Below are 17900 nucleotides of genomic sequence, written 5' to 3' on the forward strand. Positions count from 1 at the left end.
TTTGACAAACTATATCTTCATACAAACTTGTTAGTAATGCTTCTCTACTCTTGCAGTTTCTAAATCTCATTCTCAGACAACTGAGAGGACATAGGAAGGATATGAGTTACTTCTTCAGAACAAAAAGGAGACAGATAACAGCTAAATACACCCAGAACTATTTATAAAACTACCACTTGGCTAAATTCATGAGAACTGCTACCAAATGAATGTATCACCATATAAAGTAAACAGGATACAAAAGCTGATGCCATGATAGTAAGTGCTGTGTTAAATTACTCCGAAGTACTAGCCCAGTATTCTAGTCCCAAATTTGCCTTCATAATACTTACAGATGCTGATGGATGGTACTGAGGTGAAAAGACAAATGAATAAAAAATTAAAAAGACAAGGAATAAGCACCTTTTCAGAGATGATGTAGCATCATTTAACCCTCAGGAAGATGAGCAGAGATTGTGATCAAGAAGTGGTTCACAGTCTTCATATTGTGCAATGGATAGCACTCGTTTAAACTGTGAGCTTCTACACCAGCAGCATCCACCTCATCTCATTAACATCAGAGAGAAGCATGAATGTGATTATGAACATGATCTCAGAGGAGCTTGGAGGATTTCACTAGATGCCTAAGCTGTTACTATCACCACACGTCTTTGCCAAAAGTAGCAACCCTTTTGCACAGGAGGAGGATGGGGAGAATACAACATACTCCTCTGCATCTCAGCCACATTTGCTGGAAGTGCTCATAAAAATGGTGTTACATTAAGTAACCAGACTGAAAAGTGGTGCACAGATACATCCTGTTGAGGTATTCTTGCTTTTGGAAGTGGCAATTTCTGCAAGAAGAGATTGCTGGCAGCAGTAGCCTGATATAGCCAAAATCCTCAGACTATACTACAGTCTGAGTCTTTTGCTGTGTGATGCCAGCTGCAAACACAGTGTCTTATACAATTTCAAAGTTATGTTGCTTTCCCTCAGTTTAATGGAATTCTATCATTTTTAAGACAGCAGTTGCAAAATATTTACCCCTACAGCAACTTTTCTGATTCCACCTGTCAAATGCTAGGACTACAAGCCAGTGCTGTGTTTTAACTGATGCACAATAAACTGTCACAAAGACATGCACTGTGCAACAGCGAGGAGCTGGGCTGGATGGAGAGCAGAAATAATCAGCTTTTTTCTTTCTAACCTCTCACATAAATCCAAGCATTTCAAGCTACAAAACTTCACATTCAGAGGAAGGTCAGGCCCAATAAATTGAAATTATGGAACTTCTCATAATTTCTCATAGTTTCATAATTTATAAGTGAAATTAAAGGACACAGCTATTGTGCAATTGGATTATTATACAGGAGCTGTAACTTCTGTGTGTGTACTGGGGCTCAGAGCCCTAAGTACAAGAGCTCAGGTGATGGGAAATTTGCATTTCATCACTAGGGTCCAAAACAACATCTACATACCAGCATCAAGCCATCTCCACTAAGCCAGCAACCACCAAACTCCCTCAATTATGTGAGCACCAATGGAGGGCAGTGCGGGAATATTTGGAGAAAGGACACATGTGGCTAAAAGAACACCTTTAAAACCTATCAATATAATATTTTCTTGATTAATAAAGAAATATCATGAAAGTGCTGCTCATGACCCTTAGCATCTTCTCTTTTAACATCAGGTTCTATTATTCTCCTTCAAACTGTGGTAAGAACAATAGGACTGAAAAAAAAAATGCTCCTTTGAAATTACTGAATATATGAACTCACAAGTTCCAGACAATCCTTGGGCAAATAAACTTCACTATTATCTCAGATAACATGTGTCAGCTTATGTGCATCAAAAAACTTTCAAATTTCAATTTTAGATTTCAGGATGCAATTTTGGAGTAATAAGTTTTTGATGGCATCTTTAATGCCTCTGTTTTCTCAGCTCAAATCAGTTTCTGCAGGTAATGTTTTTTGGATGTCACAATAAATGGAATTCACAAGGTAACTTTTTTTCTTTTATGAACAAAAATCCACATCAGAGGCATTAGCTGGTATGTTTTGTTTTAATGGTGCTTTTCAAAATCCCATGTGACCATGGTAGGCCTGGGCAATGAGGCACTTGCATTAACATTTTTTTAGTTTATTTTTCTCTTTGAAAAATTCTCTTTATTTTGAACAAGGCAAAGCCTTTCAGAAAGCAGAGATTATGCTGCAGTTAGAAGACACAGCTCTTTCAACAGGTATCTCTGGGAGCAGGTTAAATGTCTCAAGAAGTCTCTTCCACCTGAAAAAACACTCCCTTCCAAGGGATCCTCTTTAACTCTTACAATGAGAACAAACCTCCAAAAGGGAGACCCTGCACAGAGCTCCTCCTCAGAAGAACAATCCTGAAAGCAAAACCTGGTGCAGCCAAAGAAGTACATCTGAAAGTTTATCCCTGGCTTTCATCGTGAGCCAGAACAGCTTGTGACCTGATGATAGCCTTGTTCCAGAAGGGAATCTGAGCCACTCTGTGCTGCCTGAATGGGAATGCTCAGCAGAGCTGCTCACAGAGTGGAAGCACAAACAACAGTCAGCATTTAGACAGAAGAACCCATTGCTGCACTGAGGATGGGGGGGAAAGGGGGAGAAAGCAGCAGGATGGCTTTGTGGAACCCAAGGAAACAAACAGAGGCAATAAACCCCATTGTTTTATAGGCTGTTATTCTTCTGACAGCCTGCTGCTCTCATCCACCCGCAGTAACCAGCACTGGTACTGTCTGGAACAGAACAAAGTGTGTGGCCAAGGAAGTAACAACAGCACAGATTCTCCTCAAGACAGACAGAACTTCCTCAGGTGCTGGCACAGAATCTCTCTACAGCATCCAGGAGGCAACAGGCAGGAAAAACCATGCAACCAAGAGAACTAGAGAGGACAGCAACAAGGTGGTCACTGAATGTTTTCTATCTTGAGCACTTCTTCCAAGGCTAAGGAGACAGCTCTACTTTTCCATCTAAGAAAAAGTTTCCTGAACTTTATCCCCTTAATGACCTTCCCTGGTTTCGAGTGGTACAGGTTTTCAGAGTGAAGGAAATGGGAAGCCAAAACTAATTGTAGATTTCAGATGGTCTGGAGAGGCAGAGTGTTTCTTACATCCAGTTTCTCTGCCTACAAGGCTGCATTTACATCAGCTCCTTGGTTTTGGTTCAAGAGAGACACTGACAGACTTGAATAGACAGGAACTGAAATTCTACTTAAAATAGCAACATCCTGCTTTAAAGTTCTCCAAATTAAAACAAAAAACAAAAAAAAAAAAAAAACATTGGAACTTCACAATCTGATTTGTGGCTTTGCCAACTCTTACAACCTGTTTTACTCCACATGACATAGGCATCACTCTTCCATCAGAAAATATCAAAAACGTGGCTGGCAAAACACAATGTGCAACACACACCTCAGCATTATTCCAGGGTAGCAATTTCAACTTTGAAAAATCTTTGCAGATTAAAGCAAGAGTCTCTAAAAGACAGTCAGTCCCTTTCCTTCCTTCCCATCATATTTATGGCATTCCAGCCAAAGCTTTCTTCTGTCCCTAATTTCAAATAAAATACATAAAGGATCACCTACAATTGTGCTGTATTCTACACCAGATTGCCTTCAGAGTCCTGTATATCTTTGCATCTTAATTTAGGGAATTTTGAGACTCTAAGTGAAATACATAAGAAAGCTTTCTAAAAAGGGAAGCAGTACATTTGAAAGACAGGTCAAAGAAGGAAAGATGAATTCAAATGAAGTGCATATGAAAACATGGGATGACAGAGCATCAGGTATGTGAACAGACAAAAAAAAAAGGCTGAAGAGCATCTTTCCTGAGGAACAGCTGAGAAACTGTAATGTAGATTTATTTTTAAAAGAAAAAAAAAGAAAAAACATTCTGACAATCAAAAAGCACCGCAACACATGAACCCAAAGCAACAAAACAGCACAACTTACAAAGGGAAAGAAGCATCCATGTACTTCTGTAAGTGATGAGAAGAGGTGCAACTGCTTTCTGACAGAATGAGGTGAAGGAATGAGAAACACACAGGAACAAACAAGAATGTTTTCTCCACAACTGTGAACAAACTATCAAATACACTGCAGAGGAATACATATTAATAGATGTCTCATGACTCCAGAACCAGTGCAGACAATTTTGAATTGACAGAAGATAGTTCATCATGAACTAGAAGGTATCTTATCTTAATCTTCCACAAACCACAGTCAGATAATTGAGATGTCAGCTAATCAAAAGCACTATTTATAGGTGCTTCATACACAGAAATGGTGGCCTTTAAAATAAGTAGCATGGTTTTAATGCAAATCAAAGTGAGCAATTCTGAAGGGCGCTATGAGCTGACAGAACAAAGAGCATTCAAACTGACCTCAGTGGTCAAAGGAAAACTGACAAGTGTATTTCCACTGTTTTCAAATGAAGCTGAATAAAGGTGTTTGATGAGTGAAACGAGCAGCAGATACAAGGGGCTTTTGTATTAAGTTTCAAAGAAAATAAAGACCTTTCCCATTTTAAAAGAGATTACTGGATGGAGGAGGAAATAGCAGCTGTCCAGGAAGATGAACATTAAAAACAATCATAACCAAAGATAACAGCAGCAGGAAGATTTCTCTCCCAGTTGAAAGGTTGTTTCTTGCAAAAGAAAGAGCTGATCTTACTTGTACAAATTAGCTGGCCGTTCAAGGATAAATTCTTTTCATCACACATTTAGTCAAGCAAGGAAGAAGTCAGAGAAGGATTTTGCTTATTAAGCAAACCTCCCATCAATAAAATAGCAGTTAACTAGCCTGGATGAACCAGACACACAAATCCCTTAATTAACCACATGTTAGCTCTATGATGTTGGAGCAGTTCTATACAGAAAGATAAACTTGACCCACTGTGATCTACCAGACTTACAGAGAAAGAAGCAACAAAGAAAGAAGCAACTGAGGAGCTGGTCAAACCTATAAACTAACTACTTAAAAGCCAACAAAATCCACAAAATACTCAGGTTTTTGTCACCTGGAAAATTAACTTTGTCGTTCAAGTCACTAACAAAAATAGCTACAAAGAACACATTTCCAACATTCAGGATACAGCAATTAGCAATGAATCAAGATTAAAAGTAATCTCGTATCAGACTGAGATTAACAACTGAACTAGTTACATGATCAGCTCAGTTCAGCAAATGGCTAAGAACCTTAATATGAGATGAAATTTGAATGTTACATTCTCATTAAACAAATGCAACAAAAGCACAGAAGTGTATCAAACTTCAGATCTACTAAAGAGGTTTAACTGTTTAACTTCAACATCAATATTTAAATCAGAACCAAATCTAGATTTCAAGATTGCATAGCGATTAATCTTTTCTTTCCCACATGCAATCTAAAAATACAGATATAAAAAAATAAAAGCTTGTAAGCTTTCAAACTAGTGTTCTCCACAACTGTTGGGACCCTGATGTTTCTCTGAACAAAAACTAAAATCAAATAATAAGGTGTAGCACATGCCATCAAAAAATCTTTAATATAATGAGGATTTATAAATTTGTAGACACTTTTTTTTTTACTCTCCTGGAACTAATTTAATTTTTCATTTTATTAATGAGTGAAGTTACAAGAATTTCTTACTACCAGGCCTGTGGTTCCTTACTGCCATGGTGCAATTTTGACTTCCCTGCAAGCAGGACCTGCCTGGAAGCACTGCTGCTCACTCTCAGGTGTTCAGCAATTCCCACTGTCACAAACTGCAGGATTGTGCATTCAAGGCAAGGCTCTCAAGGTTTTCACTCTCTGCACTCATTTCTCCATCCCTTCCTCTCACCCAACCATTTAAAGTCTGATGGAAACAAAGTCAGGTTCCTCTAGGGTTAGAATTTTTTTTTTTTTGGTAGGAGTTGTCTGAGGTATTTTGGCTGCCTTGTGTAAGCTTTTGAGGGTTTCTTCAACGTGATCATTAATCAGAAAAGTTGGATAACTGTATTCATGAAACTGGCCGTTCTGCAATTTCAATGAAATTGAAATAGTACCAGGCTATTTCATGGGAAATTAGGGTGGTCTTGTCTGGGGTGAAATGCTTTCATAGGATATTTTTCCATAAAGCTGTTGATGACAATAAATAAATGTACATAAGAAATTAATAATGAAAAAGAAAAGTACTGGAGTAGTCAATCTTCATCAACATTCAAATACTGTTTATAAATAAGCACCACCACTCCTCCAAAGCAAGCCACTAATCCCTACATTTGGAAACACATGGCCAAAGCTAAAACATTTTTTATAAATGGTCCAAATTTAACAGCAAAGAAGTTTTTTAAACCTTGCCATAGCAAAACCTCTAAATAAAGGCATCTTTTCCTGGGCACAGTTTGGAATCTGGTGTGCCCTTTGACAGTGGGAAATAGAGGAGCACTAACAGCTCAATAAGAGCTCAGTGAGACCTCACCAAAAGAACAGCAGGAATGAGAAAAACACTGAAAAATTAAGCTGAGGTCTTGCTGCTTGCCAGTTTTATATCTGTCACAAGGACAGAAAATTTTCAATGCTGCACAAGCCTATCAGGAAAAAAAATCAACTCTGCCAAGTTACCAGAGTATGAAAAATGGATTTTTTTTCATTGGTGAGGATGAATCAGCAACCACAGATAGAGAACATATTTAACTTAAACCTGACATGGAAGTTCTCAAAGAATGCTTTCCAATTGGCTCAATAATGAAAAGTTCTTTATGTGTACACTTATATTCTGATACTGCTGCTACCTTTAATGAAAACATTTATAAATCCAGCTCACGGGGGAAGACAGGGCTACACACAAAGAGAGCCAGGCTGGCACAAGTAGTCCATACAGCACCAGCAGTGGCACTGACCCCCAAGAACCTCTTCCCACAAAACCAACCTAAAACAAGCAAGAAAACACCCTGAAGTGACTTTTGTGTGTGTTTGCTTTTAGACCCCATTATCAATAAAAAGCACCAATATGCTGCTTTTTAAGGTAACAAGCAAGTTCCTGGATATTACAAGCAGAGAACACAACATGTTATGAGTACTCCTATTTTGCAGGGCTGGTTATTTTGTTTGCTTGTTTTAGGTGAGTTGGGTTTTTTTAAATGTAAGTCACAAATTCATTAATACAAATTACCTGTGGGACATAAACCACTTAATTTTTAAATACAATTGGTGTGACCACTGAAAGCTAATTAAATATTGATAAATAATTTTGAATGCTTTGGGCTGGGAGGGACCTTTAAAGGTCTAGACCTAGTCTAATTGGGCCTTGACTTGCAACACATGCCATGAATCTATATTGACAGTTCCAAAAAGGCATTATCTCCCTGGGGAGCTGTGCACCAATGCTGACTTTGATCTTTGAATAAATTAATAAACTTACACTTTTTTTTACACTGGTTTCGGTGTGAGCAGGTTTGAGTTGTCAGAAGTGATTTAGCTGCACAGTCTGAAAGACAGAGAATGAGGTAAAGAGGAACTTTTTCCTTCTGTACAATACTTCTAATGAAATCCAAAGGCAGAGTTCAAAAGACACCTCTTTATACTGACACTACTGATTAATCAGAAGTTAGGGATATTTCTCTTGTATAAATGCTCACCTTTCTATAACACATTATCTTTGTTGCTAAAGAGAATTTTTTCAGTACAAACATAATTTCTGATCCACAACTCTACACAATTCCTCATACTAAATCAGAAGCACAAATTCTCAGGAGCACTCCCACTGTAACACAAACTGCTGTAAGACTGGGAACAAAGACATCCTTTCCCCTTTCACTGCTTGTCCTCCAGGATGCTCCATTCTCTAAGGCAAAGTTATGTTAGGAACAAAGCACAGCCAAGACCTTGCAGCAGTCAGCTCACCACACAGCTTCTTTGTGGATTTACCACTGCATTCTCAGGAGCTGCTTTCTACTGATGCTTCTCAGTTATCAACAACAAAAAGGAGGGGAAAGACAACTTCATTTGCTAACACAATCCACGACTACTGAACTGCAGTATTTGCATATTCTCTCACACACAGGGACTTCAAGCTTTTATTGTGTTTCCTCTCAGTGTGAAGCAGACTGTCAGCAATTACTTTTACATTAGCTGAATTACTGAATCTGGATACTCACCTCCTCCATCACTCCCCTCCCCCTAATATATTCTTTCATCATTCCTCAGTGTACAGAATGCAGATATGGCCTGCAGCTACTTCCTGCTTTGGCATCAAGGGAAAACATCCGCTCCCTGGCCCAGGATTTTAAAAACCACACAGATAGGAGCCATACAAAATCCATCATCTTTTTTTATGAGCTTGCTCTGTAGCAGCAGGATCAGAGCAAAACAACAGATCCCATCTCTGCAGCTGTTTTCGCTCCTTTGATCTCATCAGGGCTAACCTGCTTGCAGCACGTCAGTCAGTGACCTCTAACACATCAGACCTGAAATTTCAGCTGCTCATTTCACATTCCCAAGCTCTCCTTTTTCTCCTCCTAACACATGCAACCTTGCCCTGTAAGCAGGGAAGGAGTCAATGCATTATCTACAAGGCCAACACTGATCTCCCATACAAATCCTGATATACCACATTCTTAAAACACCCTCTAACATCCAGTGGATAGCAACTACAAAATAAACAATCTTAATAACACCAGAGATAAACTGTATACATTGTATATAATTGTATTGAAAAATTGTATTTATTACATTAGTAAGAGTTTAAACAAAAATATGTACGCACTCAGCATTCATATCAAAACAAAACTGCTTCTCAAGAAAGTGTTTTATTACATTACATTGTTATTTTTACATGCTCATTACATTCCCTCCTCAAACCCAGGCAGCTAAAAAAACCCTTTTCTAGCAGCTCTATTGTCATTTTCTACATATGAATCTTTGACTAGCACAAAAGAAGCAAGAATTCTGTTCTTTTAAGAAACCATCTATTTTAAGTATTATGTTCTTTATCACACTTCCTGAGCTAAAAGCAACAGTTAATATCAAAAAACAACTCTAATGGAGAGCCTGAGGAAAGAAGAGCTACTGCAAAGGAGCAAGCAGAAGAGATGCCATAATCATGAATTATTTTTATAATCCTTTACATATACACACATGTTTACATATTTTGTATTTCTTGATTTCCAACCCCTATCTTGATCCATATAGAAGGCAGCTCTGACAACCTTTTATGACAGGAGTGTCATTATCTCTTGATTTCTAGGAAAAGAAAACTTCACACCAGCTATTTTTAAATGAAACTTTATACAGATTACTGAAAGTATTTTATTACAGTTCATGAAAACTCCACTGGAACTCACATCATAAGCCACTCACAGGCTGTATAATGCCACCAAAGCACTGGACATCTGATCCTGAACAGCTCCAATGTGGCTGCCTTCTTGTGAGAAACAAACCTCCCAATGACCACAAAAGAATTAAAATCAGTAACACCCCCTGTGAGGAGAATAAAGACTTTTTATGAGTTGGGAAGGATTTTTACACAACTTTTTTCCTATAAAGCCACTTTAGAGTTGCTTAAAACCTTATTTTTAAAAAAGAAATCCAAGTGAAAAAAGTCATGCTAATCATCTTTCTTATTACTTTTCCTTATTCAGCTGAAACTGTTCAACTGCCTTCAAGGATGACTGGAATGGCAAATACTATTTCCATTTTTAAAATCTTACAGCTATGTCACTGAAAGGCTCCAATATCTCCACCATTTTGGAAAGGCAACCACAAGCACACCTACCATCTTCTGTGTTCAACTTCTGCTAAGCTCAGGCCTCAAAAATTCATCATTTTAGATGGGAGAGCAGGGCTGCTGGAGCTCCCCAGGTGTCTCCACGGGGCCAACAGGAGTTCAGATGGGGCACAGCCCTGGTGCTGGGGTCAGCCTGGCCCCACAGGCAGGAAATGTGCTCAGAGCACTCCCTCTGATGATGCTGTGATAAGAGAGAGGAAGGCAGAGGAAACAGCAACTCTGAAATGCGTAAAGAGAAACAGAGGAGGGGGAAAGTTGAGGACAGGGGATAGAGGAGAATTTAGAAAATGAAAAAAAATAAAGGAAGGTGAAAACAGGAAAAGGGATTGCAATTAGTACACAATAATCCCACTCTCACATAGACTGAATTCTTTTGATTGCATTACCTCTTGGTGCAATATTCCTTTGGTGTGTACAAACCAGCTGCAGTATTCCACAGCAAGCACCTTTCTCAGCCAATTATGTAAAACCACCCAGACAACAGCTGCCTGCCAGGGGAAGTAATCCAGCTGGTTCTAAGGGCACAAGACTCTCTGGATCCAAACTCCCAACTGTGGTGGCAGCAGAGGTGATGGATGTGATTTCACTAAACAAAAGCAGCGCTTCCTCTCTTCCCCTTTCCAAACAGCAGAGCTTTAACAATACCTTGAAAAACATTTAGATGAAAAAATATTGATGAAGAAAGTGTTTAAGCATTGTGATGAAGGTTTCATAGCTTCATTGCAATGTTATTATACAGGACCCACAACTCATTTAATGCACTAAACTGGCTGTGCTCTGAACTTGAGCAAAGAGTGCACAGCAGAAGAAACAATTTTCCTTCATTTACTGCAGAAGTTGAGAGGCAGAAGAAAGGATTTTCCTTCATTCACTGCAGAAGTTGGGAGGTGTGCCTCGACTGACAGAAGGAGCTGCACAGCTGCTTTATGATGATGGCAGTCAAACTCTGCTCTCTAAAATCACACTTCTAATCTTGCATTTTCTAAATTTGACAAGCAGTACATTCCAAACCAGGTTTCCCCATATCTACTTTGTTTTCTGCACCTTCAACTTCAGGAGCACAGTCTGATTTGTGGACACCCCATGCTCTTGCAGTTGAGACTGAGTTCCCTGACCACACTCGAGTCTAAGTAGTTTCAAAACGAAACAGACCCAAAAGCAACAACAAACAAACAACCCTCTCCCACACACATGTCCCCACAAAACACCACATCTTCAGTTCTCAAACATTTAAGGAGAGGGACCAAACTTGTTTCACTGCATTCATTATTACCTTCAACATCTGTGCCTTATCCCCCCTTTTTTATGTTGTACCATTATTGCACTCAACTCTCCTGAGAAGTCCATTCCAAGTGCAAATTAATTAATTTTAATGTACTCTCCCTATAATGTCATAGAAGAGCTCGTAAAACACCAATTACACAAGGAATTTCTTGTAACGTTTGGGGTGTGTACTGTAAAGAAGCACTGAATCTCAGCATACAGGTATGTATAACATACACCCAATATACACACATGCACAGGGCTGGGCTTAAAACACCCTGCAGTGCCACTGAGAAAATATAAATGGTTAATATAAGGAGGCTTACAAGTAATCTAAAAAAAAAAAAAAAAAAGGAATCCTGAGTAGGATTAGTACACAAATTCCTAGTAGGAATAGTACACAAAGAATTCACCTATTCTCTTCTGTATCTGAGATACCTTACAAAAATGTTAACTATGTTAAAAATGTGTTTAATAAAACTGCTTTCATTTGATATCTCCTATAAAGATTTTACTTTTGTACTATGCATATCTTGACCTCCTTTCACAATTTTTCTATTTGTTTGCAAACTATGAGAATCAATTATCATTTAAAGATATGAACAAATATTAAATCATATCTACCTTCCCTCCACTCCCATTTTGAAAAGCAAAGTATGACAACCATGATGATTTGGGAAAGTCATCACCCAAATGAGCTTTAAAGAAACCAGATGTGTAGGATCATTGCCCAGGAGAGGGATGGGTGAGTAAAAAGAAAAAAGATGGCCTTTACTACCAAATTACTGTATTAAAAACCTTCCTAGAGCTCTATCAATGCAAATCACTTTGTTGGTTCTTTATTGCTTTACTAAATCTTTTGAACCATGAAGGCTAATATTTGGACTATGGAGCAAATTGAAATCAGAAAAGCCTTATTGTATCACAATACAAAGTTAGTAAGAAATAAATGCATTGGAAGAGGATAAGAAACCAAAAATAATTTTTAAGAAATTCCTATGACATGCCCTAGTGAGTACAGATTCTGCTCCATTCAGCAGTTACAAACCCTAACTCTCAATACAGCACTATGTTTAGAACCTCATCTCTTGTGACAGAGGACAGAAGTTGAGGGCTGTGTCAGTGCGCGGCAGAGCAGCCCTGCCGAGCTCCTGCGATGCCCCAGTGAGCTGCGATGCCCCCATCCGCGGTGCCCCAGTGAGCTGCGATGCCCGGTGAGCTGTGGCAGCCGGGGGTGCCGGCCCACCCTCGGAGCCCAGCCGGATCCATGGGGCCGAGCGAGCTGCGCAGGGATGGGCCCGTCTCAGCCCCAACGGGAGGGACAACTGAAAGTCGATAGCAAAAAGCTTCTGCTTAATCTGGCAACACACAGGTAGAGCAGCTGTGCACCGCTCCCATAGCACCCCGTAAAGTAATCTCTCAAAGAACAAAGGGGGGATCTATTTCCCACTATATTCCCAGCGTCGCTGTACTACAACAGGTGAAATGGTGTAAAATGTCCTCCCACATCACGCATTACATTCAGTCGTTTCGGTGATGCTGCCCTTAGGTTTCCCCACAGTCCGACCGCATTTCCGCCGTCGTGAGCGAGGCGGGCAGCGGGGCCTGGGGACATCCAAGAGCGGCTGTTTCGGAGCGCCGTGCGCTGCTGTCTCCAGACACCGGCCGGTGTGTGCACCGAGGCTGCCCACCGACACCGCCGCTTCTTTTGTTCCCGCCTGTCCGTCATTTTCCGCCGGGCACCGCGCTGGGCAGAGCGAGCCGCGGCAGCCGCACTCCCCGTGCGCATCGCTCAGCCTGCGCCTGGCATCGCCGCTGCCGCCGCCTCGCCCGCATGAGGGGACAATTCACCCCATCCTCCGTGCCTGCCCCTGCACAGGTGACGGGCGCTGCCCAGCCCGGCCCGGGCATCCCGGTGCTGCCTCTTCCCGAAGTCCGCGGGTGACACCTCACGGGCAGCGGCAGCCGAACGCGGCCGCCCCCCCGCGCTGTGGCTCCGAGGACCCCGGCAGCGGCCCCGGCGGCCGCCCCCGCCCGGCGGGGCAGTGCAGGGCAGCGACGGGCGGCGCATCCCTCCCCGCCGCAGCCCTCGGAGCGCGACCTGCGCGCCCGGCACGGAGATGCCTCTTCCCTCCGCGCGGCCCGGTGCCACCACACCCCAGAGTGCCCGGGGAGGCCGTGCTCGGCGGGAAGACGGCGAGGCCGGGATGCTGGGGAGGGTTCGTAACCGCGTCAGCCCCGCTCGGGAGCACCCACAGCGGCAGCCCCGAGGGGCACCCGGCCGTCGCCCCGCCGCCGCCGACACCGACCTCTCCGCCTGTCACATGAAAACAATTATTGCCTCGGCCGGGGGAGGGGAGGAGAAGTTAAAAGCCGTGAGGCGGAGGAGCGGAGGCCGGTGGCGGCCACCTCCCTCCCGCCGCCCCCAGAGGCACACGCACCCCTCGGCTAGCCGGGAGCCCCAGCTGGCCCGCGGCACCGCCACCTCGGCGGCCTGAACTCACCCATTTATGTCGAGCTGGGCTTCGCCTGGCAGCGACAACAGGCTGAAAGTTTGGGGCGGGTGGCCACGACGAGGAAGGGGGCGAGGGACCGCCCGAGCCGCCGCCGCGCGGAGCGGAGGCGCTGACAGAGCCGCTCCCTCCTCCGGCGGCCACGGCGCTCAGCACCCGCCGCAGCCGGGCTGCATCCTGCGTCCTGCGCCGCGGCTCCCTCGGCGTGTGTGAGGAAAAGGAAATATACAGAAATCAGGCGAGAGAAGGGGCTCAGCCTTCAGCTCCTGCAGCCACCTGGGTCCCCGCTGCCGCCGGGAAAAGCAGCCCGGGGCGAAAGCGCCCGGAGGAGCGTGTGCCGCCGAGGCGCGGCAGGGGCGGGCGGCGGGCGCGGGGCGGGAGCGGCTCGGGCTCCAGGCGCGGGCAGGGCAGCGAGCGCCGCGGCTGCCGCTGCTGCTGCCGGGGCGAGCGGCGGCTCCGGCTCCGCGCTGCGGGAAGTGTCGCGAGACTGCGCCAGAGCCGCTGCGCCGCCTCGGGCCGGCGGGAGAGGAGGGCGGGGAGGGCGCAGGAAGCGGAGCCGCGGCGCGGTCCCGGCGGGGGCAGGGGCGGCGGGGAGCGGAGCCGCGGCGGGCAGCGGGGCGGCTCCCGCCCGCTCGGGGCAGGACTCCCCGGGCACAGGGAGGGGACGGGCGCGTCCTCGCTGCGCGCTGGGGAGGATGCGGAGCGCTCCCGGGCGGCGGGACGGGCTCCGAACCGCGCATCCCGGCCCCGCACACCTGCCCCGTCCGCTCACGGCCCCAGGCAGCCGTGCCCGGCCCGGCCCTGCCCCCGGGGCGCTGCTTTCTGAACGACTGACTGGGAAAGGCACCGACTGCGCCGCAGAGCCCCCTCGCCTGTGCCCGGCCCACGTTTCCCGCACGTACCGCTCCAGGTTTGGGTTTAGGAGCAGGGAAGGAAGAAAGGAAGAGAAGACAAAAAGTGAAGATGAAGAGCGCCTTTGGGGTAGTGTTGATGCTTTACTAAAAAGAGCAGCGTGGCACGGGAGCACGGATTGTTCGTACCGCAGGAAGATGCGAAACCCCTGCTACAGTAACAGTGCGCACACATCAGCAACATGTTTGGACAGACAGGCATAGAAGGAGGGTGGGGAGGCTTCTGCACAGGCACGCCTTCCCACAGGTAACGACCCCTGGGAAAAAACCTACAATAGCAGCAGAGGAGAAGCGCAGATTAAAAAAAAAAAAAAAAAAAAAAAAAAGCTGGTAATAAAGTATAGGTAAATTTTACAGCATGAGCATCTTGACTATTAATGAAACAGTAGCAAAACGAGCCTGTTCTTACCTCAGATAGTTAATTTGTGCACGAAAACAGAAAACTGTCACTTTCCACTCCCTGCGCAAGAGATTTTGAAAAAAGCTGTTTCTTAATTACACCAAACATTAATAACTACTGAATCAAATAACTGAATTATTTGTAAGTAAAAATTTCGTGAAAACATTTATTGTCTGTAGAAACAAAATTTACATTTATTTTATATAAACTATGTTAAACATACATATAAACATACCTACATCTTACTATATATCCTTATGAACGAGGCTTTTAGATATGGAGTAACATTGTCAAAAGCACCGTCGTGGACTCAAAGACTACAGACTTAAAATGCATTTGCATTTAACTCCAGCTTCAGTAGTTTAAAAATGCCATTTCTTATCCACACTTACAAATAATTAAAGGCTTCTCTAACAGTGTGTTTCCATGTGCACATACACGTACACATACACACATTAGACAGTCCTTGAGAAACTACAGTATAAATAACATCAACCATCTATTCCTTAGAAGCGGACATTAGTTCCCCTCATTCAAATGGGAGTAGAAAATTCCTGCTATTCTTAAAACAAAACAATGAGGCTTTCTTTATTCCTTGAAGAACATACTCGAACAACAACTCTTTCCACTGCCTCCTCCCTCAATACTAAAGACGTGAGAAGCCAGTCACAAAATGAAAGCCATCTACTACATTATTTACAGAAAATGAAATATTAAAAAGACAACATGAGATTCAGACTACTTAGACAAAATTCAGAGCAATGAACAGTGAACAGAAGAAAACTGCATTAAAAGTGGCAGGCTATTAAACCATGTGTCTAAATACCTACTCAAAATCCCTCCAACAAAAACCACCAGGCATGGAAGGAAGGGGCAGGTGTTATGACAAGAGTTTTCTCTGATCTTGACACTGAAAAATAATGTTCACAAAGCTCAAAACAGAACACACTTAAATGTTCATGGCTATCCTTAAGGTCTGTTAGGGAATCAAGTGTCACAAGGAGGCTTTCAACAATCTTGAAATGGCTTTATTCTTTCTTTCCTTCGTAAGGAGGCTGAAGAACTTCTTATCTTCAAATTCTGCAGCAATGGAATGAAGTCTGTCAAGGGTCAGAGTTACGTGCAGAAACATCTTTTTTTTCAGATTCATTAGGATGCAAGTCTGAAGTCTGTCTTTTAGAGAGCTCTCCCACAAAGAACCTTGTAGATTGCTGTTCAGATGCTTAAAGAAAGGCAAGAGGTGGATTTCAACACAGTATGGGAAAAGCCTCCCTTTAGAAAAGCAAGGAAATTAAAGAAATCCCTCTATTTACAGTCTTCTAAGGTGAATACTGAGAAATCAGTCTCTCTTTGTTATGATCTTTTATCACCTTCTTCAAGCGACTCTCATTATCCATTTCACAGACAAGACAGAAAATGACTTTCTGATGCATAACAATCAAGTTTTGAGAACTCTGCCTCTAATGCGACAAAAGTGTAATCCTGGGGTTTGGTTCTGTTTGTAAAGCAACTAAGCTCATTTAAATAAAACTCAGCATTTCAGCCTGGGGCCCTAGGGAAGATGGGAGCAGGTAAACATTACACAGCAGGTGATGGATCAGCTGGACTTACTCCTATCCTCTGCTATTAGTTACCTGAGTTGAGACAGCTACGTTCAGGTCTCAAGACCATCTATATCCATCAGGTAAAACGATTTCAAACATGCAATTATGAGTTAAGGCAGGCTTATAGAAACCTTGCAATATGTTGCTTCTTACTGGCCCAGAATTTTGTGAACCTTGTGAACTCAACAATTACAAATTTAAAGTAAGTATTCTAATCAATTTATGCAGAAATTAAATGGATCAGCAATATAAATGCTAACATCATAGCAACTTAGTATTTCAGACACTTAAAAGGAAGACTCTAGTCATATTAAACCCATTACATTTTGGATAGCAATTAAAAATAAAATTTCACATGTGAACAACTGAAAATGACAGCATTTAACAGCCATTTCAAGCTAAACAAAACAAAGGCAATTCACATTTGTATTTTCAAAGTGTAAAACAGAAAGTCAGAAAGCTCTTAAGACAATCACATTTTTAACTTGCCCTTCCAATGCAGTGACAGACTTTACTAATGAAAGAGTCACTGTTTTCCTACAGAGGCTTACACACCTATTTAAAGTAAACAGTTGTTTTAACAAGAACTGCTATCAGTCCATGCTCTCACTAGAAAGATTGCAACGAACTTATGTCTCTGTACATGTGTTTTCTACAATGCAGTCACAATATTGAAAGGCACCAGGTTATTCAAGTAAATTGACCTTTCTTCTACTTAACCCTTTTCCTTGTGCCTTCACAACCCAAACAGTAACTTCAATACATTGCCCTCAATCAAACACTGTATTCCAGTAAAACAGAATTTTCTGTGCTAAAACAATAAACAAGCTGAATTGGGTATGAGTATATACACACAAGTCTCTGTAATTCACAAAGGTATATCTACATAGCAATGTCTCACATCATATCATAGACTAGATGCTTCTAGCACCTAAGCCATGAATTTTTATAAAAGTCATTATTTCTGTGTGCATTTTTTAGAATATAAGAGGTTTTATCATGACAAAATCCAAAACTATTTAAGTAAAATTATCAGTAAAAATGTGATTTGAGCAAATGGGATCATACAAAAGATAAACCAACTGAAACAGTGACTACATTTCATGACATTCATCTTAGGACCATGGGTGGGGGGGACCAAAGTCAGCAAACAAGTCAAAAAACCCACAAAACTTCTTTGCAAAATGTTGCTCCCAGTTGCAGAAATAAACACAAAGCTAAACTGTAAAGTACAAAACAAATTAACCATGCATAGATAAAATAAATCACAAAATCAGGAGTCAGTCACATGTTGAAACCTGGTTAAAGCAGCATTAACTGACTGAAGTCTGACTACTCCAGCATTACTTCCAAACAGTGTTAGCAAAACTACCATGTCAGAAGTTTCTTCATGTATTCACTTTTCCCACTTTACTCAACAAAGAGTTCTTTTCCAGAATTTAATAAGAACACTGCAGGAAG

At 42.5% G+C, this 17900-nt stretch overlaps 1 protein-coding gene across 2 annotated transcripts in view; it reads right to left on the bottom strand.

The window, feature by feature from the left end:
- Positions 1 to 13873, bottom strand: part of SH3KBP1 (SH3 domain containing kinase binding protein 1) — a 211984-nt gene extending 198111 nt beyond the window's left edge. For both annotated transcript variants that reach the window (XM_054271714.1, XM_054271713.1), the window contains exon 1: positions 13516 to 13873. In XM_054271714.1, coding sequence (XP_054127689.1) covers positions 13516 to 13519 — 4 coding nt within the window. In that variant the 5' untranslated portion in view covers positions 13520 to 13873. The remainder of the gene's footprint in view (positions 1 to 13515) is intronic.
- Between the last annotated feature and the right edge of the window lie 4027 nt (positions 13874 to 17900).

The sequence above is a fragment of the Melozone crissalis genome, unplaced genomic scaffold (assembly GCF_028551555.1).
Source record: "Melozone crissalis strain CALT ecotype California unplaced genomic scaffold, PUWL_Pcris_2 ptg000013l_1, whole genome shotgun sequence".
Classification (NCBI taxonomy): Eukaryota; Metazoa; Chordata; class Aves; order Passeriformes; family Passerellidae; genus Melozone; species Melozone crissalis.